The following is a 27,794-nucleotide window of genomic DNA, read 5'->3' as shown; positions in this document are numbered from 1 at the left end:
CATGTTGGTCCTCACCGGAGGTTCCCCCCATATTACAGTGCTAATCTTTAGTAAATTTGATTAATGCCACATGATGTCAAAAACTGGCTCAAGACATTTGCCAAAGATAAGGCTATTGGTACTGACTATATCCCAACTGTGGTACTGAAGATCTGAAATCCCGAACAGGCTGTGCACCTAGCCAAGGTTTTACAGTCCAACTACAACATTGGCATCTAACCAATGGTATGAAAAATTGCCCAGCAATTTCCTGTACTCAAAATCTGTCCTTACCAAGTCTAGCCATATATTATTTTAAACACAGCATTGTGATTATTATTGTGGAAAGCTGGTGACTGAATGCTCTGTGTTTAGAAAAGTTCTGGGTGTAGCTATTTGTATTTAAATGGGCAGGTGAACCTTGTTATGCAATAATCTAAATTACTCAGGTTTGAGTTTTTGATGTTTTTGCATAACTGAAATGGCAAATTTGTGCAGTTTTACCTTTTGAGCTTGACTTTCTCCATGGTTTGTGTAATTGATTATGGGACAAATTTGACGAATAGGAAAGCTATATTTGACGAATAGTAAAACTATAGTTGTAATTTATGATATGTTTTCAGCAGATTCTATGCTCTTTTATTTCATTGGAAATTTGTTTTAAGTTTGAATCTCAAAACTTGTTGTCAAACATTTTGGAAATAGTCATTCATCTCTTTCAGAAACGCTTGGTGATTTTTGAATCAATTCACATCTTTAAATTAAATTCATATTTCAATCCAAACTGTTATGTACCACTCAGGTTTGTCTTTTAAAACCTGAGGAAAATACAGTGAGCAGTCCCAAATGTACTTGAGTAATTTTTTAAAGATTTGAATAATGCTCTGCAGGAGACTAGTATGTAATAATTTGTCCTCAAAAAAAAATTGGCATTTTAATATAAGAAAGCAGAGCAAAATAATGCAAAGTTCAATCTGCATATTATTAACGATTCATGGTGAACTACATAGCAGGAAACCTAATTTGTCAGGAAGTTCTGGAGAATCTCAGCAGATCTGGCATCCGTTGAGACAAACACCATGATTCCTACTTTCTAAATGTAATAGACTTGAATTCTACAAATGAATTTATGTAAGTTTCTACTGTTAAACTTCAGTTCATAAAACTTTTCCTGCCTACAGATCTGACGAATTTCTCCTACACTTTATTTTTATTTCACGTTTCCAGCATTCGCTGTACTTTGTTTTTATTTAGCATTTTTTTACCAGGGCAGATTTCATGTTGATCAACAATTAGTGATAGGTCTTGTGAATTTTGTATATTATATCTGTATTCATTCTTTTTTTTTTACACAGTTTAGTTCTTCAGTTGATATGAACAAAGTCATAGATTTTCGTTAAATGTCGAGTTTTGGAAAGAGCATTTCCTTTTCAGCTGTTGTTAACCAAGTCAACAAAAGGAGCAAAAGCATTTAGTGTTTAAATTATTGCAGGATCACCAAGCAAGATACATTGCAAGCCAAGTTTTAAACAAAAGGACAAGCATGTTGATTTTCAAAGTAATTTGATTTTAAAAATATCTAATTTACTATTCAGGTTGATGTATGTGAATTTTTAAAGCTTAAGTATTTTCACGAAAGTATTTGATACGCTTTAATTGTATGTCAGTGCATAATGTAATTTCAGAAGTATCTCATTATGTCATGCAGTACACAGCTTCTGGCTCATTTCTCTTCCAAACAGGTTGCCAAATATTTTAAACGAAAAGAGCACTGTGAATATCTAATTTGTGTTTCATTACTATTTTTGGTATGTTGTTTAGTTTTGCAGATTAAATTTAACAGTGCAAAATCAGATAAATCCAATTGAGTATTTTGAAGTCCATTACACTTAGAGATCAAACTAATTTAAAAAGGTTGCCCATGTTTGATTAATAGCATCAGAATAAAAGATGCTCTGTTTGCTTTAGTTTAAAAGCGTTCAGGTCCAATACAAAATTGTAACTGAGATATACTTAATTGTCAGCATCAGATTAAGGAACATAGAGTAGGTTTTGTCGTCATGGACATGCATAGATCTTAAGCAGGATTTTCTGGTTTCAATTGTTCTGTTTTCTTGAAGGTTAGTTACACCTTGAAGCTGGGAGAGTGTTGAAGGAACAAAGTGGCTTCAGACAGCACAAGTATTGCTGTTAGCAGGTACCAGCCACTTGGGACACAAGAACTCCCTAGGGGCTGTTGGACATTTTGTGCAGCTGAGAATAGCGGTAAAGGGAATTCACATACAGTACTTTTTTCGGGGCAGTTGAGAAATAATATAGCTCAAGGAAACTCCACGGTAGAGTCAACTCAGTGAAGTTGACCATTTTCTGTATAGCTGGAATTGTGCCCATGGATAGGTGCTGGAATGTAGCATCAGAAGTCCACTGAAAAGCAGTCTGATTTAGTTTGAACCAGCAAGATATGAGTAGTTATTTAACCATGCATGACGGAGCAGTTGGTGAGAGGGTTTTGCAGATATGTCTTCAAAATGGAAGAAATGGCCTCTGTTAGAAAGGAGTCAAGATTTAAATTAGTTCTGTTAATCTACAGTGACACTAATGTTTGGGGAGTGCTGCTGAGAAATTTGTAGGATCTGTCTTGACTGCATTTGGCATTTGATGTACTCTTGAGTGTTAATCAACTACTGTCTAACTGTTACACATATTTACTTCGCATTAATTCTGGTTTTGAAGTATAATGTGTTTGTAATAGTTACTGGTCCTTTGTTTTTCAAATCTGTAGAATCTTGTCATGTTAGTTCAGCAAGTACGTGGGATCCTAAACTTTATCTACTGTAAACAAAAGTACTAGTCCTTAGCTAGATCATAACATTAATGTGGCAGTCTTTTTACAAACCAGAGCAATAGTTTGTACCAAGGAATAGACTTAACCTTCTGTATTATGCATGATTGTTGTTTCTTTGTTCTTTTTCTTGAGAACTCCAATTCCCTATGTCAAACCTATGCCTAAAGGACAGGCATGACCTAGTTCATGACCAGCTATCCCACTTTATTTTATCAGTCACTTGGACCGATGAATAATTTTCAGAGTTTTTAAACAGAAGTAAAAGTTTTTGAAACAATGCATGTTTCAGTCAAAGGTGATAAAATAATTCAAAACCAATTGTTGTTTCACGTTTTTAGGTGTTTTCCGGGAGTTTGGAGGAGCACGATGTGTGCACAACATAGTGAAGTATCCACAATGTCGGGAACCTGCACTGATGATTATACAACAGTTAATTTTGTCCCCTAGTGGAGAAGATGATATGGGTACATTGTTAGGACTAATGCACACTGCTTCATCTGCAGAACTGAAACTCAAAACTGATATTCTGACAGTGAGTACATGATATTCAAGTTTTAAATTCTGTTTTCCATTATGGTTCCTTTATTGATACGTGCTTCTGCCTGAATCATTCAGACTTGAGACTGCCTCAGGTGATTATCTACTGCTGCATGATTCTTACTAGTTGGCTACCTGTTCTTATATTTTTGGAAGAAAAATAAGGTCAAACTAAATCTGTTTTATCAATCATTAAATAATATGTCTAGGTTGACTGCAATGAATGTGTTTATGAACTACATTTTTATTTTGTTGAAATGCATGTCTCCACAGGCTCTTCTCACTGTGCTGAGAGAAAGTCACCGCACACGAACAGTGTTCCGAAAAGTTGGGGGTTTTGTTTATGTCACATCGTTGTTGGTTGCCTTGGAGCGATCCTTGAGTTATGAACCCAAGGGAGTGTGGGAAAATGTGAACTCAGACCAAGCCTTTGAACTAGTGCATACAGTTATTTGTACATTAACAGCAGCAATGCGTTATGAACCTGCTAATTCTCATTTTTTCAAAACTGAAATTCAATATGAGAAACTTGCAGATGCTTTGCGTTTGCTTGGCTGTTTCTCAAATGCACGACAATTAGATTCGGTTACTTGCTGTCCTTCAAATATCCAACCGTTTCAAAGAATGCTTGAAGATGATGCACCATTGGAATCTGTTTGCCCAACACTGAAATATTGTAGTAAAGTTTTCTCTTGTCTCTACAAAATGGCCACAGACTCTTTTGATAGGTAGGAATATCATCATTTTGATCTTTCCTAATTTTGTTTACAATGTAAAATTTTATTTTAAAAAAGCAATGTTTAATAGACATTGCACATGTATTAGTATAGCTAGTTCAATTATATTTCAGATTTGATAATGGATTACTTTGTAGTATTTTGATAGTTTCTATGTTTTGTATCAATTTGTGATATATATGCTGAATAGGCTAAATGTTGTTGATTGGTATATTGATTTTTTTTTTGTCATTAAATCCTAATACTACAAGTTGTAGGAGTGAGTAACTATTTAAAAGCAGCTTGCATTCTACAATAGTTCTTAGGATTGCATGGTATATATGCTATAGGGGCTGGATTTTAACACCATTTGCCTTTGTTTAGACAACCCAGAACCGATCAGTTCATTTCTGACAGTTTTATCTTCCACCTTATGGTTTTCACCTGCCCTTTGCTAAAGGCATTTTAATAAAACTGCTCATTTTATTTCTAAATATATTTACTCTTGTATATGACTTCATCCTCTTGACAATAACAATGAAAGCTTATTTGATTTTCATTAGCATTAGAATATTTATTGGAAATCTGATGCTTTGGCCACATCTTGAAATCAAAATTTTGGAGATAAGTAGCTGCCTTCTTTATAATGTCTTGTTTTGCATAGTTAAGTTACTTAATTCCTTTTTGTGTAAAGTTTCTGCAAAGTAATATTGAGTTGAATTTGTTTCAGGAGAATTTGTAAGGTTTTCTGTCGATTGCAGAGATTGATTGCTAAACACGTGTAAAAATTCCAATATATTTACAGGCAGTTCTTCTGTAACACAATGGTTGCGTTCTTGTGCGACCCATGCTCTCTAAAAATCGTGCAAGAAAAATAGCACTGAGTGTTGGTGGTACAATTGTGTTATAGCCAACACATGTTTTAAAAGTTTGCACTTTAGAAATAGCATCCCCTATTTGTCAATTGCATTACAGCCAATTTGTTGATGATATGCGCGTTATAGCACAGCAACTTGTACATGTCATGTTTATTATCACAGTTGATATAATGTTTTGCATCACAATTCTTCAAATACACAGTGCAGAGGCTTAGTGATTCCTAGTTTTTAATTGTTCTTCATTCTTCGAAGAGTGACCTGAAAGTAGTTAACTTCCCTCAACTGGTCTGTTTTTTTTAATCTTTGAGTTTTGTTGTTTACATCCCTTGATTGTTCAGGACATTTTTTAAGTTTAGAATTCAACAATGTCTAGACATTTGCATCCATTGCTATGCCCACACCTACACTAATTTATTTTCTGGAACAACTACTGCTTTTGGAGTCTACCAGACTATTTCTATATGAAAAATGCAATTTGAGGGGAGGGGCATGCATTAAGAGTATATTTGCTTTAGAAATTTTGTGCACTGAATTCAAAATAGGTATACACCACGAAGGAACTTGAGTTACAAGAAGAAACTGACTTGGGAATGAAAGTAGTCCGAGGAATGAGGGTGAAAGTTGCAGGAATGGATTGGATTAAACATTTAAAAAATAAATAAAGAAGCTGATATGGTCAACTAAATTAGGAAATGGATAACCAATAACAGGAAATGTGAAATGTTTACATGTTTGCTGTAAATGATGAATTGCAAAACAAAAATAATAATTGGGCTATTCTACCATCTCAAAGATGACATCATATCAGGTGATTGTAGATTTTGGGCAAGAGGTAGAAACGGGCAGTGCAGGGCTGTGGGACTATGAGGTTGGAGGCGGTGGACAGGAGATCCCCTGAGACGATGAGGTTATGGATGGTCTGGGAGATAATCAGGTGATTAGGGCGGCACGGTGGCACAGTGGTTAGCACTGCTGCCTCACAGCGCCAGAGACCCGGGTTCAATTCCCGCCTCAGGCGACTGACTGTGTGGAGTTTGCACATTCTCCCCGTGTCTGCGTGGGTTTCCTCCGGGTGCTCCGGTTTCCTCCCACAGTCCAAAGATGTGCAGGGCAGGTGAATTGGCCATGCTAAATTGCCCGTAGTGTTAGGTAAGGGGTAAATGTAGGGGTATGGGTGGGTTGCGCTTCGGCGGGTCGGTGTGGACTTGTTGGGCCGAAGGGCCTGTTTCCACACTGTAATGTAATCTAAAAAAAAATCTAATCTAGACAGTGGATATCTTTCTTCAAAAGAGAACACAGGCAGACTTTCCAACATAGAAGTTGATTTTCTGTTGGTAGAGGTAGGCTGATGACCAGAAGAAGTAAAATAGAATTTTCAGATTAGACAGCACTGCTAGAATGATGCAGTTAAAGGAAGACTTGCATCTGGGGTGGATTTATTCTGTACATGCATATCAAAGAAGTGGCTAGTGAAATTGCTCGCATTCTTTCTGTCATATTTAATGATTCATTAGAAATGGAAGAATACCTCAAACAATGTTAATTGTTTAAAAGGGAACATGGCAGAAATGCGAGAGTTACAGGTCAGTGTACCTTGCATTCATTGTGACTAAAATGTTAAGGATAATTAATTGCCCGGAGCTCGCGGACACCTCCTCCGACTGCGCCCTTGACCATGACCCCACCGCCCACCACCAAATCATCATCTCCCAGACCATCCATAACCTCATCGTCTCAGGGGATCTCCCGTCCACCGCCTCCAACCTCATAGTCCCACAGCCCTGCACTGCCCGTTTCTACCTCTTGCCCAAAATCCACAAATCTGACTGCCCTGGCCGACCCATTGTCTCAGCCTGCTCCTGCCCCACTGAACTCATCTCTGCATACCTCAACATGGTCCTGTTCACCCTAGAACTCCCCACCTACGTTCGGGACACCATCCACGCCCTCCACCTCCTCCAAGATTTTCGCTTCCCCGATCTCCAACTTCTTAACTTCACCATGGACATCCAGTCCCTGTACACCTCCATCCCCCATCACGAAGGACTCAAAGCCCTCCGCTTCTTCCTTTCCCACCGTACCAATCAGTACCCTGCCACTGACACCCTCCTTCGACTGACTGAACTGGTCCTCACTCTGAACAACTTCTCTTTCCAATCCTCCCACTTCCTCCAAACCAAAGGAGTAGCCATGGGCACCCGCATGGGCCCCAGCTATCCCTGCCTCTTCGTAGGATATGTGGAACGGTCCATCTTCCGCAGCTACACTGGCACCACCCCTCACCTTTTCCTCCGCTACATCGATGACTGTATCGGCGCTGCCTCGTGCTCCCACGAGGAGGTTGAACAGTTCATCCACTTTACCACAACTTCCACCCCGACCTCAAATTCACCTGGACTGTCTCAGACTCCTCCCTCCCCTTCCTAGACCTTTCTATTTCTATCTCGGGCGACCGAATCAACACGGACATTTACTATAAACCAACAGACTCCCACAGCTACCTAGACTACACCTCCTCCCACCCTGCCCCCTGTAAAAACGCCATCCCATATTCCCAATTCCTCCGTCTCCACCGCATCTGCTCCGAGGAGGATCAGTTCCAATACCGAACAACCCAGATGGCCGCCTCCTTCAAAGACCGCAATTTCCCCCCAGATGTGGTCGACGATGCTCTCCACCGCATCTCCACCACTTCCCGCTCCGCCGTCCTTGAGCCCTGCCCCTCCAACCACCACCAGGACAGAACCCCACTGGTCCTCACCTACCACCCCACCAACCTCCATATACGTCATATCATCTGTCGTCATTTCCGCCACCTCCAAACAAACCCCACCACCAGAGATATATTTCCCTCCCCTCCCCTATCAGCGTTCCGAAAAGGCCACTCCCTCCGTGACTCCCTCGTCAGGTCCACATCCCCCACCAACCCAATCTCTACTCCCGGCACCTTCCCCTGCAACCGCAAGAAATGCAAAACTTGCGCCCACACCTTCCCCTTTACTTCCCTGCAAGGCCCCAAGGGATCCTTCCATATCCGCCACAAATTCACCTACACCTTCACACACACATCATTTACTGCATCTGCTGCACCCGATGTGGCCTCCTCTATATTGGGGAGACAGGCCGCCTACTTGCGGAACGTTTCAGAGAACACCTCTGGGACTCCCGGATCAACCAACCCAACCACCCCGTGGCTCAACACTTCAACTCCCCCTCCCACTCCACCAAGGACATGCAGGTCCTTGGCCACCTCAATCGCCAGACCATAGCAACATGATGCTTGGAGGAAGAGCGCCTCATCTTCCGCCTAGGAACCCTCCAACCACAAGGGATGAACTTAGATTTCTCCAGTTTCGTCCTTTTCCCCCCCCCCCTACCTTGTCTCAGTCCCAACCCTCGAACTCAGCACCACCTTACTAACCTGCAATCTTCTTCCTGACCTCTCCGCCTCCGCCCCCACCCCCACTCCGGCCTGTCACCCTCACCTTAACCTCCTTCCACCTATCGCATTTCCAGTGCCCCTCCCCCAAGTCCCTCCTCCCTACCTTTTATCTTAGCCTGCTTGGCACATTTTCCTCATTCGTGAAGAAGGGCTCATGCCCGAAACGTCAATTCTCCTGCTCCTTGGATGCTGCCTGACCTGCTACGCTTTTCCAGCAACACATTTTCAGCTTTGATATCCAGCATCTGCAGTCCTCACTTTCTCCTGTAATTAATTGCCCAGCCAAGATGATAAAAAGAATCATGAGAGAGATCTTTCCTGGAAGATGCACTTGAGGAAATGATACACCAGATTAGCCATGTAAATTTTGTGGATGTGATGTACTTAGCTTTTAGTAGATCAGTAGTGCTAACGTTCGGAATTCCTGGATTAGAACTAGTACATCTGCAGAGAAAACAGGAATGTTTGTGAATAGACCTGCATTGATGGTGAAGAGTCAATAAGGAGTTGGTAGTGTATGGGATGTTTTGTTTACAAATTATTGTAAACTGGGGAAACATAATTGTGTTCCCAGGTATGTGTATGATTTAATTGGTGAACACAATTATTAGAGAAAAAGAATATTCATGATTTACTCATTAATGAGAATTGTTTGCCATTGTCTTAGCCAGCTTATTTGACTGTCCATCTCCGTTGCCCTTGAGAAGGATGGTGCCTTTAACTGTTGCAGTTAATATGGCGTGGACAACACCAGTGATGATTGTGATTGGTATTATTGGTTCATAGCACCTCAAATAGTTTAGAGCTGTACCTTTGTTCTGAATCTATTTAATTTGGCATGGTTGATGGCATCTTCAGTGTGAAGACAGGACTGCATATGCACTGATACTGTGTTGGGGTCACCGTTACCAACCTTGCCATGGAAAGAAGAATCTGGAGTAGGTAGGTTGATAGGTTTTTCTCTCACGTTGGCTATTTCACACTAGCCACCAGCCCTGCCTGGCAGCTGTCCTTCAGGACTTGTTCAACTCAGTCTGAGGTGGTGCTACTGAAATGCTGTTGGTATCAGTGATTTCAATGTATTTCCCATTCTGTATCCTCACCATTCTTCGTGCTTCTTCAAAGCGGTGTTCAACTTGGAGGATTGCTCATTTATCAGATTGCAGTGACATGGTGGGATGGTGATTAGCAGGAGGTTACCTTATTCATGTTTGACCTGATCCTATGAAACCTCGTGGGTTTACAATTGATGTTAAGGATTCCCAGGACCCTCCCTGTTGTCTGTGTAATAGTGTGTTATCACTTCAGGTGAGTCCGTACTGCCCATGGAGCTGGGCATACCCAGCGATCAGGATTGAGTAATCTGACACTGAAATATATAGTTAGAACATAATAATGTAGGTCTTACAGCTGTTGAAAAGAAGCAGTGAAAACATAAGCAAACTATTTCCAGGTTGTCGATAAATGCACAATGACTTGTGGTAAGCGTATCACTTAAACTAGCGACATTGTCCAAGGCAGCAAATTTGAGATCATTGGTGTGCAAAGGAGAAATGTTTTACTGGCTGAATTTGTAATAATGGAATAATGTAATAATAGTTTATTGATTATAAACCCAAGATATCATTGCATGAATTCCTCAGTGAAGTGGCAGAGAGTACCTGCATAATTTTACTATCCCATATCATTTACACTGGAGTGATTATTGCCATTTGGAATTGGTTGTTGTGCTTGTTAAGATTCTGCACCATGGCTCAGTGGTTGGCACTGCTGCCCCTCAGTGCCAGGGACCTGGGTTTGATTTCAGCCTCTGGTGACTGTCGGGTGGAGTTTGCACATTCTCCCGGTGTCTCTGGGTTTCCTCCAGGTGCTGTAGTTTCCTTCCACAGTCCAGAGATGTGCAGGTTAGATGGATTGGCCATGCTAAATTGCCCATAGTGTCCAGGGATGTGTGGGTTAGTTGGATTAGCCATGGGAAATGCAAGGTTACAAGGATAGGGCAGTGGGGGTTGGGTCTGGGTGATATGCTGTTTGGTGAGTCATTTTGGATTCGATGGGCTGAATAGCCTGTTTCTCCACTAGGGATTCTATTAAAAAAGAATAATTGTTATCCTAGTTTTCCCAGTTTCCTGAAAACAATGCCATGAACACTTAAGTCCAATATTGTATATGCATTTTGTTAAATCTTAACTGAGTATCAAGTGGAAGTGGTATGTTAGTTTAAGAGTTAACTCTACTCGAGTACAAATTTTAAAGAATGCATTCAATGGTTTCAGCTGAATCTTGACACTTGTGTATGAGCCCGACTGGTAACTATTTTCAGTTAAGAATATTTTCCAGCCAATGTGCAAGTTTTTTTGTGTGAATTTGTATTTTGATTCAAGATTGTTCTAGTAATCCATTGCTATTTCAAAAGCTGGCAAAGCATTTTTTGGGTTGCATGGTTTTAAAAAATGCAAAACTTAAATTCCTTGCACTTGAAACGGGTTCCAACTTTTGAAGTATATTTAGTGTAGTAATGTATATTTTATATGTATGCACATATTTCTTACTCACTTTTTGCAATGTTTATAATCATATCTACTCAAACTTGATTTGTTTCTAATGTCTGTATCCCTTTTTTCTGTTTACATTTTTTCATCCATTTTAAACTGCTTTTTGTCCTGCTTTTCAAATTGTTTCCCCAACCAATTTGCAATCTTAGCTGTAATTCCACTAACAAACTTATGCTTATTTCTTCTTCCTAACAATCTTTGTCCAACAATGTTTGCTTTTTCTTTTGTTTATAGTCTTGCTGAACAAGTTCCGCCTTGTTTGACACATGAGACTTCCCTTCCCTCTCCTTGGAGTACTCCAGTTCTGTCCAGAAAAAGGTATTAGCCCAGTAGGGATAATTAAGCCCATTTTTTCTAATATTGATGTACCTCATATTTTTAATGTTGTGTAACTTTCACTCCTCTATCATCATCAGTGATTAATGTATGTTCTCCTTTATTTAAAAAAAAATCTGTCTTGCTTTTTTCTATGCTGCTGTCCTCCAACTAATACAAGATGATGGGACTTGCAGGTTTCTTGGTGGTATCATCATATTAAATTTTTTTTAATTCATTCATGAGCTGTGCCCGTCACTGGCCAGGCCAGCATTTATTGTCCATCCCCAATTGGCCAGAGAGTATTTGAGTGTCAACTACACAGCTACTGGAGTCACATATAGGCCAAACCGGGTAAGGATGGTAGATTTCCTTCCCTGAAGGACATGAGCGAACCATTAAGAGAGACCCTAGATTTTTATATTAATATGGTAAGCCATGAGCAGTGAATGGCCATCTACCAGTAAGGTACCTAACCAGTTATTTTGTCAAGCATTTCAATGCCAATTCTAGTAGGCATTCAAGTTTTAGTTCTTGATGTGTGCAGTCCACTGTTCTAAAATTGGTTGGGACCTGCCCAACCTAAGAACAAGCTTTAAAGTCATTTTGTTTAAACTTTCTTAATTGAGGTATGATCTTATCTGGAAGAAGGAAGCCAAAAATGATAACTGAAGTTGCTATACAATCCAAAGTGACCAACCTGTAGTAGCCTTGCAACTCCTAAGGTGCTGATTTGTGCCATGGTCTTCAACTTTAAGTAGACCCAGTGTCACTTAAGCATCTGTTTTGACAACTTTCAGCACTTGTTGTGGAGCAAGACAGTGGCTGAGAAGGTGGTGATTTGCTGACCTTTGCTTTCTTTGGCCCACTTCTTGGCTAGCTGAACCTTTTGTTTCTACTCATTACTTGAGTATTATGATGAAAGTATTCCAATCAATATAGATGAGCCAACAAAAATTATATTGTATTAACAATTAGTGGAGGTAGATGGAGTTAGCACAAACTGGGATCTTTTGAGCTGGTGACTTTTTCCTGTCAAGAGATTCTGAAGTTTTGTATGAGAGCACGAAGGTAGAAATTTTCAGCCATTTCTCTTGCCTAGCAGTTGTTTTCCAGATCTTGTCACTGCAGTGGAGTGGGTTAAGGAAGCAGGATGGTAGCCTTGCAGTTTGGTATACTCAGTCAGGATGATATTATTCCCCACACACGTTTATGTTGTTGAGCATAACAGCTTAATATTTTTCATTTTGTATTATTTCACCCTCAGTTGACAAACTCTGGATGTTTCTGGGGCTTAGGTGAAGGGGTCTGCAACCTCCAGTGTCTCACTGTCATTGCAGATAGAGGCAGTATTGCAATATGACCAGACCAAATTCTCTTTAAAAGCATGAAGGAGTTTCTCCATTTCTCACGGAACATGTTCCTCAGTATGGAGTGCTAGTGCAGCAACATCAGTGTAGAGAATCTTTTCGAACAAGACTTGGCTCACCTTTGTCTTGAATTTTAGATGAACAAGGCTGCAATGCTTTCTAGGAGAAAGTAAGTGAGGACTGCAGATGCTGGAGATCACAGTCAAAAAGTGTGGTGCTAGAAAAGCACAGCAAGTCGGGCAGCATCTGAGGAACAGGAGAATCGGCGTTTTGGGCATAAGCCCTTCACCAGCAGTCTGGTGGGAAGAGAATGGGGCTGAGAGATAAATAGGAGGATGAGGTAGGCCTGGGAGGGGTTTGGGGAGGGAAGGTAACTGGGAAGACGATAGGTAGATGCAGGTGAGGGGTAATGGTGATAGGTTGGAGGGAAGGATAGAGTGGATAGATGGGATGGAAGATGGATTGGTAGGACAGTTCAAGAGGGTGGTGCCGAGTTGGAGGGTTGGATGTGGGATGAGGTGGGGGAGGGGAGATAAAGAACGTTGATGCCATGTTGTTGGAGAGTCTCAAGACAGAAGATGAGGCGTTCTTCCTCCAGACGTTGGGTAGCTTGGATTTGGCGGAGGAGGCGGCCCAGGATGTGCATGTCCTTGGTGGAGTGGGAGGGGGAGTTGAAGTGGTCGGCCACAGGGTGGTAGGGTTGTATAGTGCGTGTCTCCCAGAGATGTTTCCTGAAATGTTCCACGAGTTGGCATCCTATCTCCCCAACGTAGAGGAGACCACATCGAGTGCAATGGATATAGTAGATGAGGTGTTTGGATGTGCAGGAAAGTCTCTGCTGCATGTGGAAGGATCCTTTGGAGTCTTGGATGGAGGTGAGGGGGAGGGAGGATGCAGTGGGGAGTGTGGGTGCAGACTTTAACACTTCTTGCAGTGGCAAGAGAAAGTGCCCGGAGTGGAGGGTGGGTTCGTAGGTGTGGACCTAACCTGGGAGTCGCAGAGGTAATGGTCTTTATGGAATGTTGATAGGGATAGGGAGGAAAATATATCTCTGGAGGTGGGGTCTGATTGTATGTGGCGGAAGTATGTAGGATAACGCACCATCTGGAGACGAGTGAGGTGGAAGGAGAGAACCAGGGGAGTTCTATCCTTGCTGCGTTTGGAGGGGTGGGGTTCCAAACACACAGGTGTGGGAAGTGGAGAAGATGCGCTGGAGGGCATTGATAACTAAATGGGAGGGGAAATTGTGGTTCTTGAAATAGGGCCTCCTCCCAGAAACCCGCTTCCCCCTTTAAAAATGCTGTCCCTTACTCCCAATTCCTCCATCTCTGCTGTATGTGCTCCCAGGAGGAGCAATTCCACTCCAGGACATCCCAGATGGCCTCCTATTTCAAGGACTGCAATTTGCCTTCCCAGGTCAGCAACAATGCCCTCCATTGCATCTCTTCCACTTCCTGCACCTCTGCCCTTGAACCCCATCCCTCCAACCACAACAAGGATAGAACCCACTGGTCCTTACCTTTAGTCTGTGGATACAGTGCATTATCTTACTCCATTTCTGCCACCCATAATCCGACCCCACCCTCCTACTTATCTATCAGCAGCACCCCCTGCCCCACACATTCCTGATGAAGGGCTTAGGTCCAAAACCACCTGCTGTTTGGATGCTGCTTGACCTGCTGTGCTTTTCCAACACCATGCTTTTTGACTGCAATACCTTTTGTCAGTTTTGGCATGTAAATAGACATCCTCAATGGGAAGGTAGAGGATGCTTGATGGCATGTGATAGCAGTAAAGACAAGAATATTTAGAAGCATACCAGGACAGAACTGTGTTACACCCTACTGAAGAAGGGTCACTGAACCCAAATATCTGCTTTCTCTCCAGAGATGCTGCCAGGCATGCTGAGTTTCTCTAACAGTTTCTGTTTTTGTTTCAGACTTTTGACAGCTGCATTTTTTTTTTAAATCATGCTGCACCCCAGTGTGGATCTCAAAGGTTCTTATTTTGCACTGTGAAAGCTGACCTTATCCATGAAGTTATGGAAAGAGAATATCATCCTGAGCAGCTTAGGTGGACAGCTAGTATTTTATAACAGCTTAACTAGATTGCATTTGTTTGCATTGTGTTAAATGCCTTTGTGAGATCAATGGGGACACGATATAAAGTGGTCACCTTTGTTCACGATGCTGCTTTTGCCACCGTTGAACGGAGAAGTTTGTGTATCTTGATACTTCCAAAACCATACCGGGATTTAGGGTAGAAGCATTACATAACATCTACAATGACAAGTGCAATATAAATGAATCATTTTTCCAATGATGCTTAACAGGATGATGCCTCAATTATAATTATAGAGTTGTTCATGTTCTTGTACAAAATCACAACCTTTGTATTTTGGATACTGGCCCCTTCCTCCAGCACACACGGCAATTGTATGGAGATGCTGCAGGAATGCTAGTTTCCCATGCTTGATGTGTTCAGATGGTTTAACATTAGAACCTAGCAGCTCATGGGAAGCAAGTCACTCGTTTTGCTCAATTACATTATGGGTGCAATATCAACACTGCAATGATAGGCAATTTCTCAAAGTACTCCACCCACTTCTCCAACTCTGATAATCTTCCCTGCCTTTGTTTTTACTGGAGCCATTTCCTTTCGTGATACAATCAAAAAGGCAAAAAATCTTCACTTATGTCCCAAGCATTCCCTTTCGAAGGATTTCTAGAAATTCTAGTAGAGTTGTAACCAGTAGTAATTGACACACCATCCAACGATGTATTGGATTTTTTTTTGAGCAGTTCCTTGTGCTTTCAGATCTCTTTAATCTCTTTTGTCATTATTACAAGTGGTCACTTGGCTTCAATGACATGTTCTTCACTGTGATTTTAGCCTCAAAACAGTCAGCTCTTGCTGCCCATGTGCTGATTGTGTGGTTTCATAAATGATGTCTTAAAGTGTGAACCATTTTGCTTCTCCACTTCTCTGTTTAAACACCAGAAAGCACCTGCTCAATTGAGTTGAGGAATTTTTGATTTTTATTCAGGTAGGCAGTATTGCAGATGAGTTAACGGTGACACTTCTGCTTTGACTGTAAAGGTTTCAACTGTTGCATCCTAATCCTGATGCACATCCCAGGAGTGGCCTCTATCACTATGTGCTGTGGTGTCTGTGTTCAATGAGAATGCTAATCGGAGAGAGATCCCTAATAATGATGAGATCTAGCTGGTGCTAGTGTGTTGAATAACCCAACACACCTTTGCTTTGTTACAAAAGAAAGTATTAGCCATACAAAGCACCAGCATAGTAGCAAAGCTCAAATGGCTTTTGTTCTTGTATGTCTTTCTAAGAGCATCATCATCTGGGTGGGAGGTCCATGTCTCATGATGTGCGTCCTCTATTGCATTGAAATCTCTAGGGGGGTAAAGGTGTTTCAACTTGAAAGTTCTGATAATAGAAGTGTGAAGCATCTTATTGAACTGGTTTTCACCTCTATTGGATTTATCATAGATATTCATAATTAACTGGTTGTTGTTTTAGTTGAGTAGCTGATGGAGACAATGCATTCTGAACCCATTGGTGAAATTAGGCTGAGGATCTTTCATAGAGCCTAGCCAATTGCAGCAAAGCCTATGCTTGGCTCATGTATTTCCTCTATCACTGGTCTGCTTTTGACAAGCTTGGCCTCTTGGAGGGAAACTGTATCAGTGTTCAACCAATTATGTTCCATCTTAATCAATGCTGTCTTGTGTGCCTTATCAATTAGCTGCAAGTCATCTGTTAAACCAGTGGTCTTAACATTCCAACTTGCCAATCAAAGATTTGCCATTTGTTTTTTGTTTGTTCTATGTGGTTGCCTGACATGATGGATTCCATATACCTTTGGAGCAGAGAATCCAAGCTCCAAACAATTTTGAAGCAAAGTTTATGGAGACTGGTGTTCCAAACATCATTGATCTTCTTAACCTCCCTAGTGAGGTGCACAGGCTATGCAAAACACTGTGTTCCAAGCCACCTTTTCTGTTCACTTATTGGACGTGGGTGTAGCTGGCCAACATGTATTACCCATCCCTAGTTGGCCTTGAGAATGCTATGGTGAGCTACCTCCTTGAACTGCTGCCATACATCTGCTGTAAGTAGATCAACAGTGCTGTTAGGGAGAGAATTTCAGGATTTAGATCCAGTGACACAGAAGGAATGGTGATTATGTTTCCCAGATGGCTTGGAGGGGAATTGTAGCTAGTAGTGTTCCTACATATCTACTGCCCTTGTAATTTCAAATGGGAGAGGATGTGGGTTTGGAAGGTGCTTTCTAAGGATCGTTGGTGAATTTCTGCAGTGCATCTTGTAGATAGTACATACTGTTGCTACTGACCATTGGTGGTGGAAGAAGTGGATGTTTGTAGAAGAGGTGTCAATCAAGCAGGCTGCTTTGTCCTGGATTGTGTGAAGCCTCTTGAATGTTGTTGGAGCTGCACCTATCCAGGTAAGTGAGGAGTGTTGCATCCCACTCCTGACTTGTGTCTTGTAGATTATGGACAGGTTTGGGGAGTCGGGCGATGAGTTATTCGCCACAGTATTTCTAGCCTCAGACCTGCTCTTATATCCATTGATGAGGCTGCAAGTCTATTTGGATTTCTGGTCAATGATAACCCCCAGGATGTTGATAACTGGCTTACCTTTTTTCACCGCATTTTTTTCCCACAGTGCCTTTTTTTTTTAACAACCAGCACTGTGACTTTGTGCCCCACTTTACCACTGTGGAAACACCTGAGGCCTTTCACCTCCTTTCCACCCTCTTGGGCTTCTTTTTTAACCTGTGATAAATTCTTACCAGTGTTCTGTACTCTTGTTTTGGTAGTTTAGAATCTCCCCTTCTCCCAACTTCTATCCCTCACAGGACGAAGTTCTGGCCGGAAGCTTGTCTTATGCACCAGCATGTACTCATCTACTAATCTACTAATGGGCGGCACAATGGTTAGCACTGCTGCCTCACAGCGCCAGAGACCCGGGTTCAATTCCTGCCTCAGGCAACTGACTGTGTGGAGTTTGCACATTCTCCGTGTCTGTGTGGGTTTTCTCCGGGTGCTTCGGTTTCCTTCCAGAGTCTAAAAATGTGCAGGTTAGGTGAATTAGCCATGCTAAATTGCCCGCAGTGTTAGGTGTAGGGGAATGGGTCTGGGTGGGTTGCTCTTCGGAGGGTTGGCGTGGACTTGTTGGGCCGAAGGGCCTGTTTCCACACTGTAAGTAATCTAATCTAATCTAATTCTGCTGCCCTTCTCACTTTCTGAACTTTCTGTTCCTCCATGTGAATTCTTACCATCTCTGGAAGTGAGTTTTTAAACTTCTATAGCAGCAGAATCTCTCGGAGAGCCTCAAATGTCTTACCTATTTTTAAAGTACGCACCCATTGATCAAAATGGCGATGTTTAATTCTTTCAAACTCAACATAATTTTGACCTGGTTCCTCCTCAGTTTCTGAACTGCTGTCTATATGCTTCTGGTACCAATTCATAAGCACTTAAAATAGCCTGTTTAACTTCTTCATAATCTCTTGACTCCTCATCTGCCTGCACAGCAAATACCTCACGAGCTCTGCCTACCAGTTTAGTCTGAACTAGCTTTACACATAAATCCTTGGACCACTCCCTCTGCCTAGCCAATTTTCAAATGAAATAAAGAAGACTTCAACATCTTTCATGAAAATGTGGCAAAGTTTTGACATATTTGTATATATCACTATCTTCTCTCTTAATCTCCATGCTGTTAACTTGACTTTGCTGACTAAGTCGCAACTTTTCAAGTTCAAATTCTCTCTTTTTGTCTGTCCCTTTCTTCTTTTTCTTTGCTCAGCTAAAAACCTTCTCTCTCTTTATCCTCTCTCCCTCTCTCTGTTTATCTTCTATCTCCATTTACCTCAATATAATTTAAGTTTTTCTACTTCTATTGCACTTGTCTGTTTCTCTGACACACCTAAGTGTTTAAGTAACTCCCTTACAATTTCAGCTTTACTTTTCTCCTTGTTTAACCCCAAATCTAACTTATTTGCTAATTCTAAATGTATGACCGTTTTCTTTCCTTCCAAACTTTGTCAAAGTTGAGAATCATCATCAAATCCCAGAACCTCTTTAGCCATTTTAAGAGCCATTTCTTTCACTTTGAATTTACTCAACCACAAATCACCAAAATTAAACAAATTGCCTCATCTACCTATTTAAAGATCTAGGGCACTAGCCTTCAAGTGTTTAAATCCACTGGGCTTTTTCATTCTCCAAATCTATTCAAATCTGTCTAAAATTGTTCAAACCCTGCACGAGCTCCCAAACTGTTAGGACACTGGATTAAACCCACTGCTAATTTAAACCAGCACAGAAAAAGGTTTTCCCCGTGCTGTAAACTGTGAAAATTTGAGAGGCAAAGAACTATCCCAAAAGTCACTATTTAAAGTAAAAATTAACAACTTTATTTTTTAAAGTGTAATAGAGAATAATAAACTAACAACCATTTACAACTCATTTACTTAAACCTATCTTTTACCTTCCCCTTTATAATATTGGTCTGATAAAACCCCAATTAAGGTTTACCAAAAAAACTCATTTCAAAACCAGCCAGCTGTCGAGCTCTAGATTTGCTATCTAGTTCAGTGTTTTTTTTTTCTGTGCCAACTCCTTTTCCAGACAGCTATCTCTCAGATCGTTCTTACTAGCAACCTACATCTGGTCTTTTGGCAGTTCTCCTTGCAGCTTTGACTAACCGTTCAAACGGTCTGATATTTATACCCCAAAACATCAGGTCATTTCATTGGTTTTAATATTGTCAAAATACCATGTTCAAACTTGATTGGAGTTTGGTATCTTGAGGGTATAATTTAAACTAAATGGCCAAATTTGAATTTGGTTTTTGTCTCATAGCAACCCAGCCAGTGCTAGGTATTCTGATCAAGTGTTACATTGTTACTTTGTTCCGGACTCTCTGTGCCCCTCTAAGTCCGTGCTAGCTTTCAACTCTCTTAAAGGTACAGTACCCCTTACACCTTTCATAACACCTTAGATATATAAAGGGCCAAAGAAAGGCAAAAGTGGACATTGGGCCACTGGAAAATGATGCTGGACATATTGTAGTGGGGAACAAGGAAATGGCTGAGGAACTAAAATAATTATTTCATGTCAATCTTCATGGTGGAAGACACAAGTAATAAAAAGTCAAGCGGGTGAGGGGGCAGAGCTGAGTATGGTGGCCTGCACCAAGAGAAGTTGCTAGACAAACTGAATGGCCCGAAGGTGGATAAATCACCTGGACCAAATGGGCTACACCCCAGAGTTCTAAGGGAGATAGAAGAGTTAGTGGAGGCATTAGTGCTACTCTTGCAGGAATTTCTAGAGTAGGGAGGTCCCAGAGGACTGGAAAATCACTAATGTGACACCCCTTTATAAGGGAGTAAGGCAGACTGATTAGCCTAACCTCGGTCATGGGTAAGATACTGGAATCCATTGTGAAGGATGAGATTTCTGAATACTTGGAAATGTTTAGTAAAATAGGGCAAAGTCAGCATGGCTTCATCAAGGGGTGGTCATGCCTGATAAATCAGCTAGAATTCTTTAGGGAAGTAATGAACAGGTTAGACCAAGGAGAGCCAATGGATGTTATTTACCTGGAGTTCAAGAAGGCCTTTGACAAGGTGCCGCAGAGAGGCTGTTGAGTAAGACGAGGGCCCATAGTGTCAGAAGCAAGGTGCTGGCAGGTATAGAAGCTTGGCCATTTGGCAGAAAGCAGGGTGTGGGGATAAAAGAGTCCTTTTCATTGCACCCAGTGACACGTGATGTTCTGCAAGGCTGTGTTGGGATCACAACTTTTCCCTTTATGCATTAACGATCCAGATGAAGGAACTGAGGCATTCTGGCTAAGTTTGCAGATGATACAAAGATAGGTAGAGGGACAGGTAGCATTGAGGAGGTGGGAAGAAAGATATGGACAGGTGAGGAATGTGGACAAAGAAGTGGCAGAGGGAGTACAATGGGGGAAAGTGTGAGGTCATGCACTTTAGTAGGGAGAATCAAGGCATGGACTATTTTCTAAATGGGGAGAAAATCCGGAAGTCTATAGTGCAAAGAGAATTGGAAGTTCTAATCCAGGATTCTCTCAAAGTAAAGTTGCAGGTTGAGCCACTAATTAGGAAAACCAATGCAATGATGGGTTCATTTTGAGAAATATTGAATATAAAAGCAGGGATGTATTTCTGAGGCTCTATAAGGCTCTGGTCAGACCACATTTATAGTATTGTGTGTCGTTTTGGGCCCTTTATCTCAGGAATGATGTTCTGGCCCCAGACCATGTTCAGAGGAGGTTCAGAAGAATGGTCTTAGGAATGAAAAGCTTAATTTATGCGGAATGTTTGAGGACTCTGAATCTACATTTGATGGAGATTAGAAGAATGAGGGGCATCTAATTGAAACATACAAAAAAAATTAGCCTGAACAGAATAGAGATTGGGAAGATGTTTCCAATAGGTGAGATCAGAACCCAAGGGCATAGCCTCAGAGAAAAGGGAAAAGACTCTTTAGAATGGAGATAGGGAGAAACTTCAGCCGGACAATGAATTCCACAGATTCACCATTGTCACAGAAGGCTGTGGAGGCCAGTCATTGAGTATATTTAAGACTGAGATTGTTAGGTTCTTGAGTGTCAAGGGTTAAGAGAAGAAAACAGGAGGATGGGGTTGAGAAACGTATCAGTCATGATTGAATGACAGTGCAGATTTGTGGGCTAAATGGCCTTATTTCTGCTGTTATGTCTTATGGTCTTATGATATCTTGAGATTGAGGGTTTGAAGCTATACAGATCTAAATAAGATATCTGAATGCTGAAAAGTATGAATAGATTTAGCATTGTAAAACGAGATGTGCGTTTTGCTGAGTTTCTTCACCTTTTGTAATTCAATTTGAAGCCTTTGTTGTTAAATCAACAGCAGGTTAGATGTTTAAAGATAACTTATGTAAAGAAAAGAAAGATATTGATTTTTTAAAACCAAAAGCTGAAGTGGTAATAGATTAATATGACAGCAAGACAGTTTTTTGTGGTTAAATTTAAATACAATAAATGCATTTGCTTGTTTTCTGAATAATACCTGCTGAAATATTTAAAGCACCATTCTCTCTTGAAATGTAATCTTCTAGTGATGGTGGATACATGTTTGACACTCATTTTGAAGTGTGAGAACCAACTATTCTGCAAATTGAAGTTGCTATCTAATTATCTCACTCTTTATAATCTTTGAAAGTAGGGCAATTGGGTATCAGGAAATAGAAGCCATGCAATATTTTATTTCTGGTGTGTCTGTTTGATGAAAAAGGCTAGTGTTGACTTCAGAATGGCATAAATGCACAGTAATAGGAATATATAAATGAGTAATATGAAATTTCAGCAAAAATATAGAAATATTTGGCATTTTTATTTTGTAACTCTTCACTCAAAATAATCACATGGCAATGGCTATGTATTTATTTCTTTTGTAGACCAGGCTATCACGCAGTATCAACGCCTCCTGTGTTTCCAGCCAAATCTGTCACAGAAGTAAAGCTACAAAATGCATTGACTTCCTTGCATTCTTCTGATCCAGTCATCATACATCCTGGAGCTGTGCTTGCAATGTTAGACTTGGTGGTCTCAGTGAGTGTCAGTGAACAATTTGAGTTGGGAAAGGTGAGATTTAAAAATAAAACTATTACTGAAATGTTAGAATTTTCACCACTGACTAGTTTAACTTTGCTATGATTAGATGTATGTATCTTCTTAGTCATAACATTCAACTAAATTCAGACAGAATTTCTTATAATTGCAATAAAGTAAAATCACCTTTTCCCAATTTTTTTTCCAATATGAACTGTCTTTCCCTTTTTCTTATGTAACAAGTCTTCAATTTAATGATTGTCTTGACTTCAACAGCCATATGTTCTGATTCCTTTTCATGCTTCAGAACAAAATATTCCATGTATTTCTTTACCCTAAAGCTAATATTGGCTTCTTGGTGAGGAGCAAAGAATCTTCAGTTTTGCCAAAAATGGATGTGAGCTTGTACACCTGAAAGTTTGTGGAGATCTTAATTGTATGGTGGGGAATATGGACAGCAGTGGAGCAGAATGTATTAATTTCCTAAATTATGTTAAAATTTTGATATTTTAAAACCCTGCAAAAATATAGTGCAGATTTTAAGTTGCAAAACCGTTTATCAAATGGCATCTCTTTACGCATTAGAAAATTTACTCAGTTTACCATTTATTTCCATATTCTATGCCTCTTTGTTTTTCTTCATTGTCTAAATGAAAAGGTTAACCCCACAGATGATGGGGCTACAATCAAGGGATTATATCTTACACAAATTCAATTCTGAGCTCAATCTACATAATGTATGGACCTTTTGGTTAATGATAACTGAATGCCATTAAGATTTAGATTTGAAAAGTGCTCTGTTTCCCTCTAGGCCCACTGTTCCACTGGTCACAATGTAAATTTAAATGTTTTTCCCAGTTATTCAATGTGGCCAACAGCTATAATTTATCTGTATAACGTTTTGGGTAAAAAGATTCATTAATCAAGTTTCTTTAACAAAGAATTATTGATTTATTATAAAACTTCAACAAAGATGTCAAACTGGTTAACGCATACTGTTCATAATAATCCAGCACATTTAGGCACAAGTGTATACACCAGTCAGAAGTCACATGATCGAAAGAATTGCGGATGCTGTAAGTCAGAATAAAAAATAAGTTGCTAGAAAAGCTCAGGTCTGGCAGCATCTGTGTAGAGAAATCAGAGTTGATGTTTCGGGTCTGATAACCCTTCCTCAGAACTCTGCAAGCTTTTGGAGCGCTGCTCCTTCGTCAGGTGAAGGAGTCACTGACAGCGCACACCTGACAGATATCAATTAGCCCCACAATCACTTCACCTGATAAAGGAGCAGTGCTTTGAAAGCTTGTGATTTCAAATATACCTGTTGGAGTGTAACCTGCTGTCATATGTCATCTGACTTTGTCCACCCAGTCCCACACCAGAACCTCTACAACACGTACACACACATTTCTGCAGAAATTGACTTGGGGAAAACAAAAAATATTCTCTTTGGTCAATAATTGTGAATTCTTGAAAGCAACATGATAATGTGTGAAATGTTCAATCTGGCATTTTGGTACGTGTGGACAGAACACTGGATTTGGACAGTTGTCTCTGAGTTTAGTGTAGATGTAGGCATTTAGGGCACATTCAGACAAACTCCCTCAGAGGCTTCTCTCAAGATCAGAGTTCCTGGCACCACATTGTTTGCCTAATCTCCAAAGTGATCAATTGAAAGAAAAACATCCAAGTATTTACACAGTACTTCAGAAAATAAATTTTCCACATACCATCAAACTTCAAGTCCTCCAAACAATTAAATATGTATCCTTATTGACAATAGCAAATTAATTTATTTTATGATTCCCAATCCCACCATCCTTCAGGCCAGGAAACATCCAATGATGCCATTTGTTTTCTAGCTAAGAGGATGCAAATTAACGCCAAAAGAAGCCTATACAACTTGCTCTTACCTCTTCAAAAGGATTAAGTACTGCAACAACTGATATCTTTTATGGACTAAAATGCAGTATCCCTGCTAAATTGTGGTTTGTGTCATGATCCATGTCTATTAGAACTGGAAAATAGCAGAGCTGAAGTAAAATCTGGATATCTGAATAACCAGCGTGTCTATCTCGTTCTTGAAGCCCAATCTTTCTTTTATTTAAACATCTGAAAGCAATACTCAAAAGTACAAATTAATTTGATTCAACCATTTTTCACTCTCTTAAACATATTTCAGTGATTGGATTCTATAGAAATCTATTACATATAGAAAATATTGTCATTTATGACAGACTTGCATAAACTACTTGACACTTAATGTTAATTGGACGTTTGATGGACAGAATTAGTTTGTTTAAAGCAAACTTCAAATGTCTTCAAATAAAATAATTACTCAAATAGTATCTAAAATAATATTATTAACTATTGTTTAAGTGGTGCTAATGGCATAGAAATAGTATATGCATGTGAATATTAACTAAAGTTTGCCATCTGCTGGATTGTTAAGAAAACATTTTATTGACCCTTTAAGATCATTCCAAGGCTCTATTTCAATGTAGAGGTTACAAAATTAAGTTTTTTTTTTAAAAAAACATAGTATGCTCATAACTTTACATAAGGCAATGCTGAAACAGTGATGTTAAGGGAAACTGTTTTATGATGTAGATTTGACAGAAGTGGCAGCAAAGACATTTACAAAACCCCTTCAAACTAAGTAGTTTCTGTGAAGTAAGTGTGACATGGAAGAAATTTGGTTGTGTTTGAAGTGCATCTCTTTGAGTTTCCTCTGAGCAATTATTCTCTAGCAGTAAGTTTGTTTGATTTTGAACCTCTTTTCAATAAAAGCTATATTAATAAAGAGCTTAGGAAAATGATGGGTTGAAATGCACCTCAAAACATTTCAAATTAGAAAGCCCTTTAATTTGAGTTAGATAACTGGTAGTTAATCCCTACTCATTAATGCTCAGTGAATAGAATGGTTTGAGTACATAAAAAGATTCTTAATTATTTTTAACAATCCTGACCATAGTTTTGCAATATTATTTTTAGATCTAGTATATTTTTACACCACTGTATGTTTAAGGAAGCAAGATCTGTCATCTTCTCTGTTACGGCATGGAACTTTTTTTCCATGAGTGACACAGATTGACTCCCTTCAGAATCACTGTGTCAGCGAGGTACACTTTTTTTACACAGGAGGGTGGTAGATGCCTGGAATATGCTATCTGGGGAGGTAGTTGAAGCAGATATGATAGCAATGTTTAAGAGATCTATAGACAGATGTGAACAGGCAGGGAATAAAGGGATATGATCTCGTACAGGCAGATGGAATTAGTTTAGAATGACATCACAGTTAGTGTAGACACAGTGGGCCAAAGGGTCTGTTTCTGTGCTGTCCTGTTCTATGTTCTAGGAGCTGAGTTGGTTTTTTTTTTCTTTACCTGCATTTTAAATACTTATTTCTTGTCTGTCTTAGTATGCAATAGATCTTCAGCTTGCAGTGGCCAATATCTTACAGTCGCTCATCTATTCAGAGAGAAATCAACAAGTGATGTGTGAAGCAGGGCTTCTTGAACGACTTCTACATAGATGTGGTTCTGCTCTATCTGATGAAGATCATCCTCTGCACCCACCGCTCCAAAGAATGTTTGAGCGATTGGCTTCACAGTCATTAGAACCAGTGGTCCTTAGGTAAGCTATGTGTATACCATGCTGTGAAGGTTCAAATTAATCTTGGATGTTTAAGATATCGAAGACCATTGAGAATTTGTAACAGCAATATTAGAGTTATAGTCAACAATCTTTAGTCAAATCTTCTCCATTTTTGAACATTAGCTGTCAGATGGGTTAGCGATAGCCTTCATTTTGTGGCAGCTATGTCAGGCATGTCAAATTACAGCTTTCCTTGGTTCCAATTTTTTGCTAAGTGAACATTTAATAAAAAGCAAGTTTTTACAATAAGTTCACAAATGCAATGAACAAAGCACAAGGTTCTCCACCCACCTCCAAATATAGATGTTGTTCACCCCCATCCAAACATCAATTCACCAGAAGTTTGAAGTTGGATAGAAGTCAAGTCTTAACTTGCCATAACTTTTTTTAGAGCCAGATTTCAGTTGAGGAACAAAAACAGTTACCACACCTTGTTGATCAAATATGAGTCGCAGTTGCTTCTCCCTTCTAAGGGGTTTCCTGACATTTTCTTTTTGCCCTATTCTTTTGTTACACTACCTTTTCCCTAACTGGTTTCATCTTTCCCCAACCGTGCATACTTTGCATATCTGGCAGGGAGTTATGCTACCAGGAAATCAGTTTGATTGAGAGCAAGACATGAAAGCGAGGCAGATGTCACATGATGTTAGAATGTTGTAAGTTGTTTTACAGTCCATGAAGTATTGTTCAAATGGAGTAATTGATGTAGAAAACATGGCAGCCAGTTTGTGGGCAGCAAGCTGTCACAAATGGCAATGTGATCGTGATCAGATGGTTTATTTTTAGTGACAGTTGAAGGATGCTTAATAGCCTGCAGACCAGGGTAAAGTCTCCTCTTCTCAAAAATGTGTTTGTGGGTGCTTTTTATGTTCACTTGAGAAAGCAGACAGAGCCTCAGTGTGCCATCTCAGCACTCTCTTAGTAGCAGTCTAGTTTTTTCCTGAAGTGCAACTTGAACCCAAAGCTTTCTGATTCAGATAAAGGTACTACCAATTGACCTCAGAACTGTACTGTCTTCTGTCATACTTACCCATTGCTCCAAGATCAGCCTGGAAATCAAAGATATTGGCTTCATAATTCCAGCACCAGCCATTTCCTTATGTTTTCTCCCCCTATCCCTTCATCTCTTAACAGGTATGAGGAACTCATGGGTACCTTTTGTCTTTATAATTTAGACTATCCGTTCAGGTGCCTCTGCTATTAGTTTCTCTCCTTACCTATTCATGTGAAACCTAAATTTCTACAGGTTATTTCTTGCCGTAATTCAGAATGCAGCTCACCCTCTAATTGCACTTTTATCTCCCTGTCTGTCACCTTTGCTTTTACCTGTGAATCAAAATTTTCACTCCTTTTGCTGCTTTTCCTTTTGGATTGACTATCCAATTGAGATTGGAAATGGTTTCCTCGTGTTGGGTAGTCACCCAACTCATCCACAAGTAATGTCATCACTTCTTTCTGAAAGCAAAATCTATTGACTTTCTGTTCTATTTAACGAGCCGTACATTTTGGTTTCTATTATTTCCTTGTTGCCTCCTAAATTTTTGTCTTCTCTTTCCTGAAACTTTGTGTTTGGATTCTATTGCCTGGTAGAACACTTACAAAATTACAAATGACATAAGCTGTTACTGTGACCAAAGCACATTATCCCCTTTCATTCTATCTACAACATTTGACTCTGTCACCAAATACTGATCCTCCACTGTCTTTCTTACAAGCCTGTTATAAACTTGATTTCATTCTAGATTTTTGCCTTTTAGCTTCATTGTCACTATAAACTTAGGCAGAGCATCTCCAGCTAGCGGTTTCACTTCCTGTTCTCTCCCCGTTCTTCCCC

General features: G+C 40.1%; 1 protein-coding gene across 6 annotated transcripts in view; it reads left to right on the top strand.

The window, feature by feature from the left end:
• wdfy3 (WD repeat and FYVE domain containing 3) overlaps positions 1-27,794 on the top strand; it is a 407,974-nt gene that overhangs the window by 157,300 nt on the left and 222,880 nt on the right. For 5 of the 6 annotated variants that reach the window (XM_087985817.1, XM_043696108.2, XM_043696088.2 and 2 more), the window contains 5 exons: positions 3,163-3,356; positions 3,635-4,089; positions 11,187-11,270; positions 22,150-22,336; positions 25,725-25,939. In XM_087985817.1, the coding sequence (XP_087841943.1) occupies positions 3,163-3,356; positions 3,635-4,089; positions 11,187-11,270; positions 22,150-22,336; positions 25,725-25,939 (1,135 nt within the window). The remainder of the gene's footprint in view (positions 1-3,162; positions 3,357-3,634; positions 4,090-11,186; positions 11,271-22,149; positions 22,337-25,724; positions 25,940-27,794) is intronic. The other variant, XM_043696127.2, reaches the window with a different exon arrangement.

Source organism: Chiloscyllium plagiosum, unplaced genomic scaffold (assembly GCF_037043375.1).
Source record: "Chiloscyllium plagiosum isolate Xiang-an unplaced genomic scaffold, Cpla_swu_hap1 HiC_scaffold_1, whole genome shotgun sequence".
Taxonomy (NCBI): Eukaryota; Metazoa; Chordata; class Chondrichthyes; order Orectolobiformes; family Hemiscylliidae; genus Chiloscyllium; species Chiloscyllium plagiosum.
The sequence above is the reverse complement of the archived record's forward strand: the minus strand, read 5'-3'. Positions and strand labels throughout refer to the sequence as shown.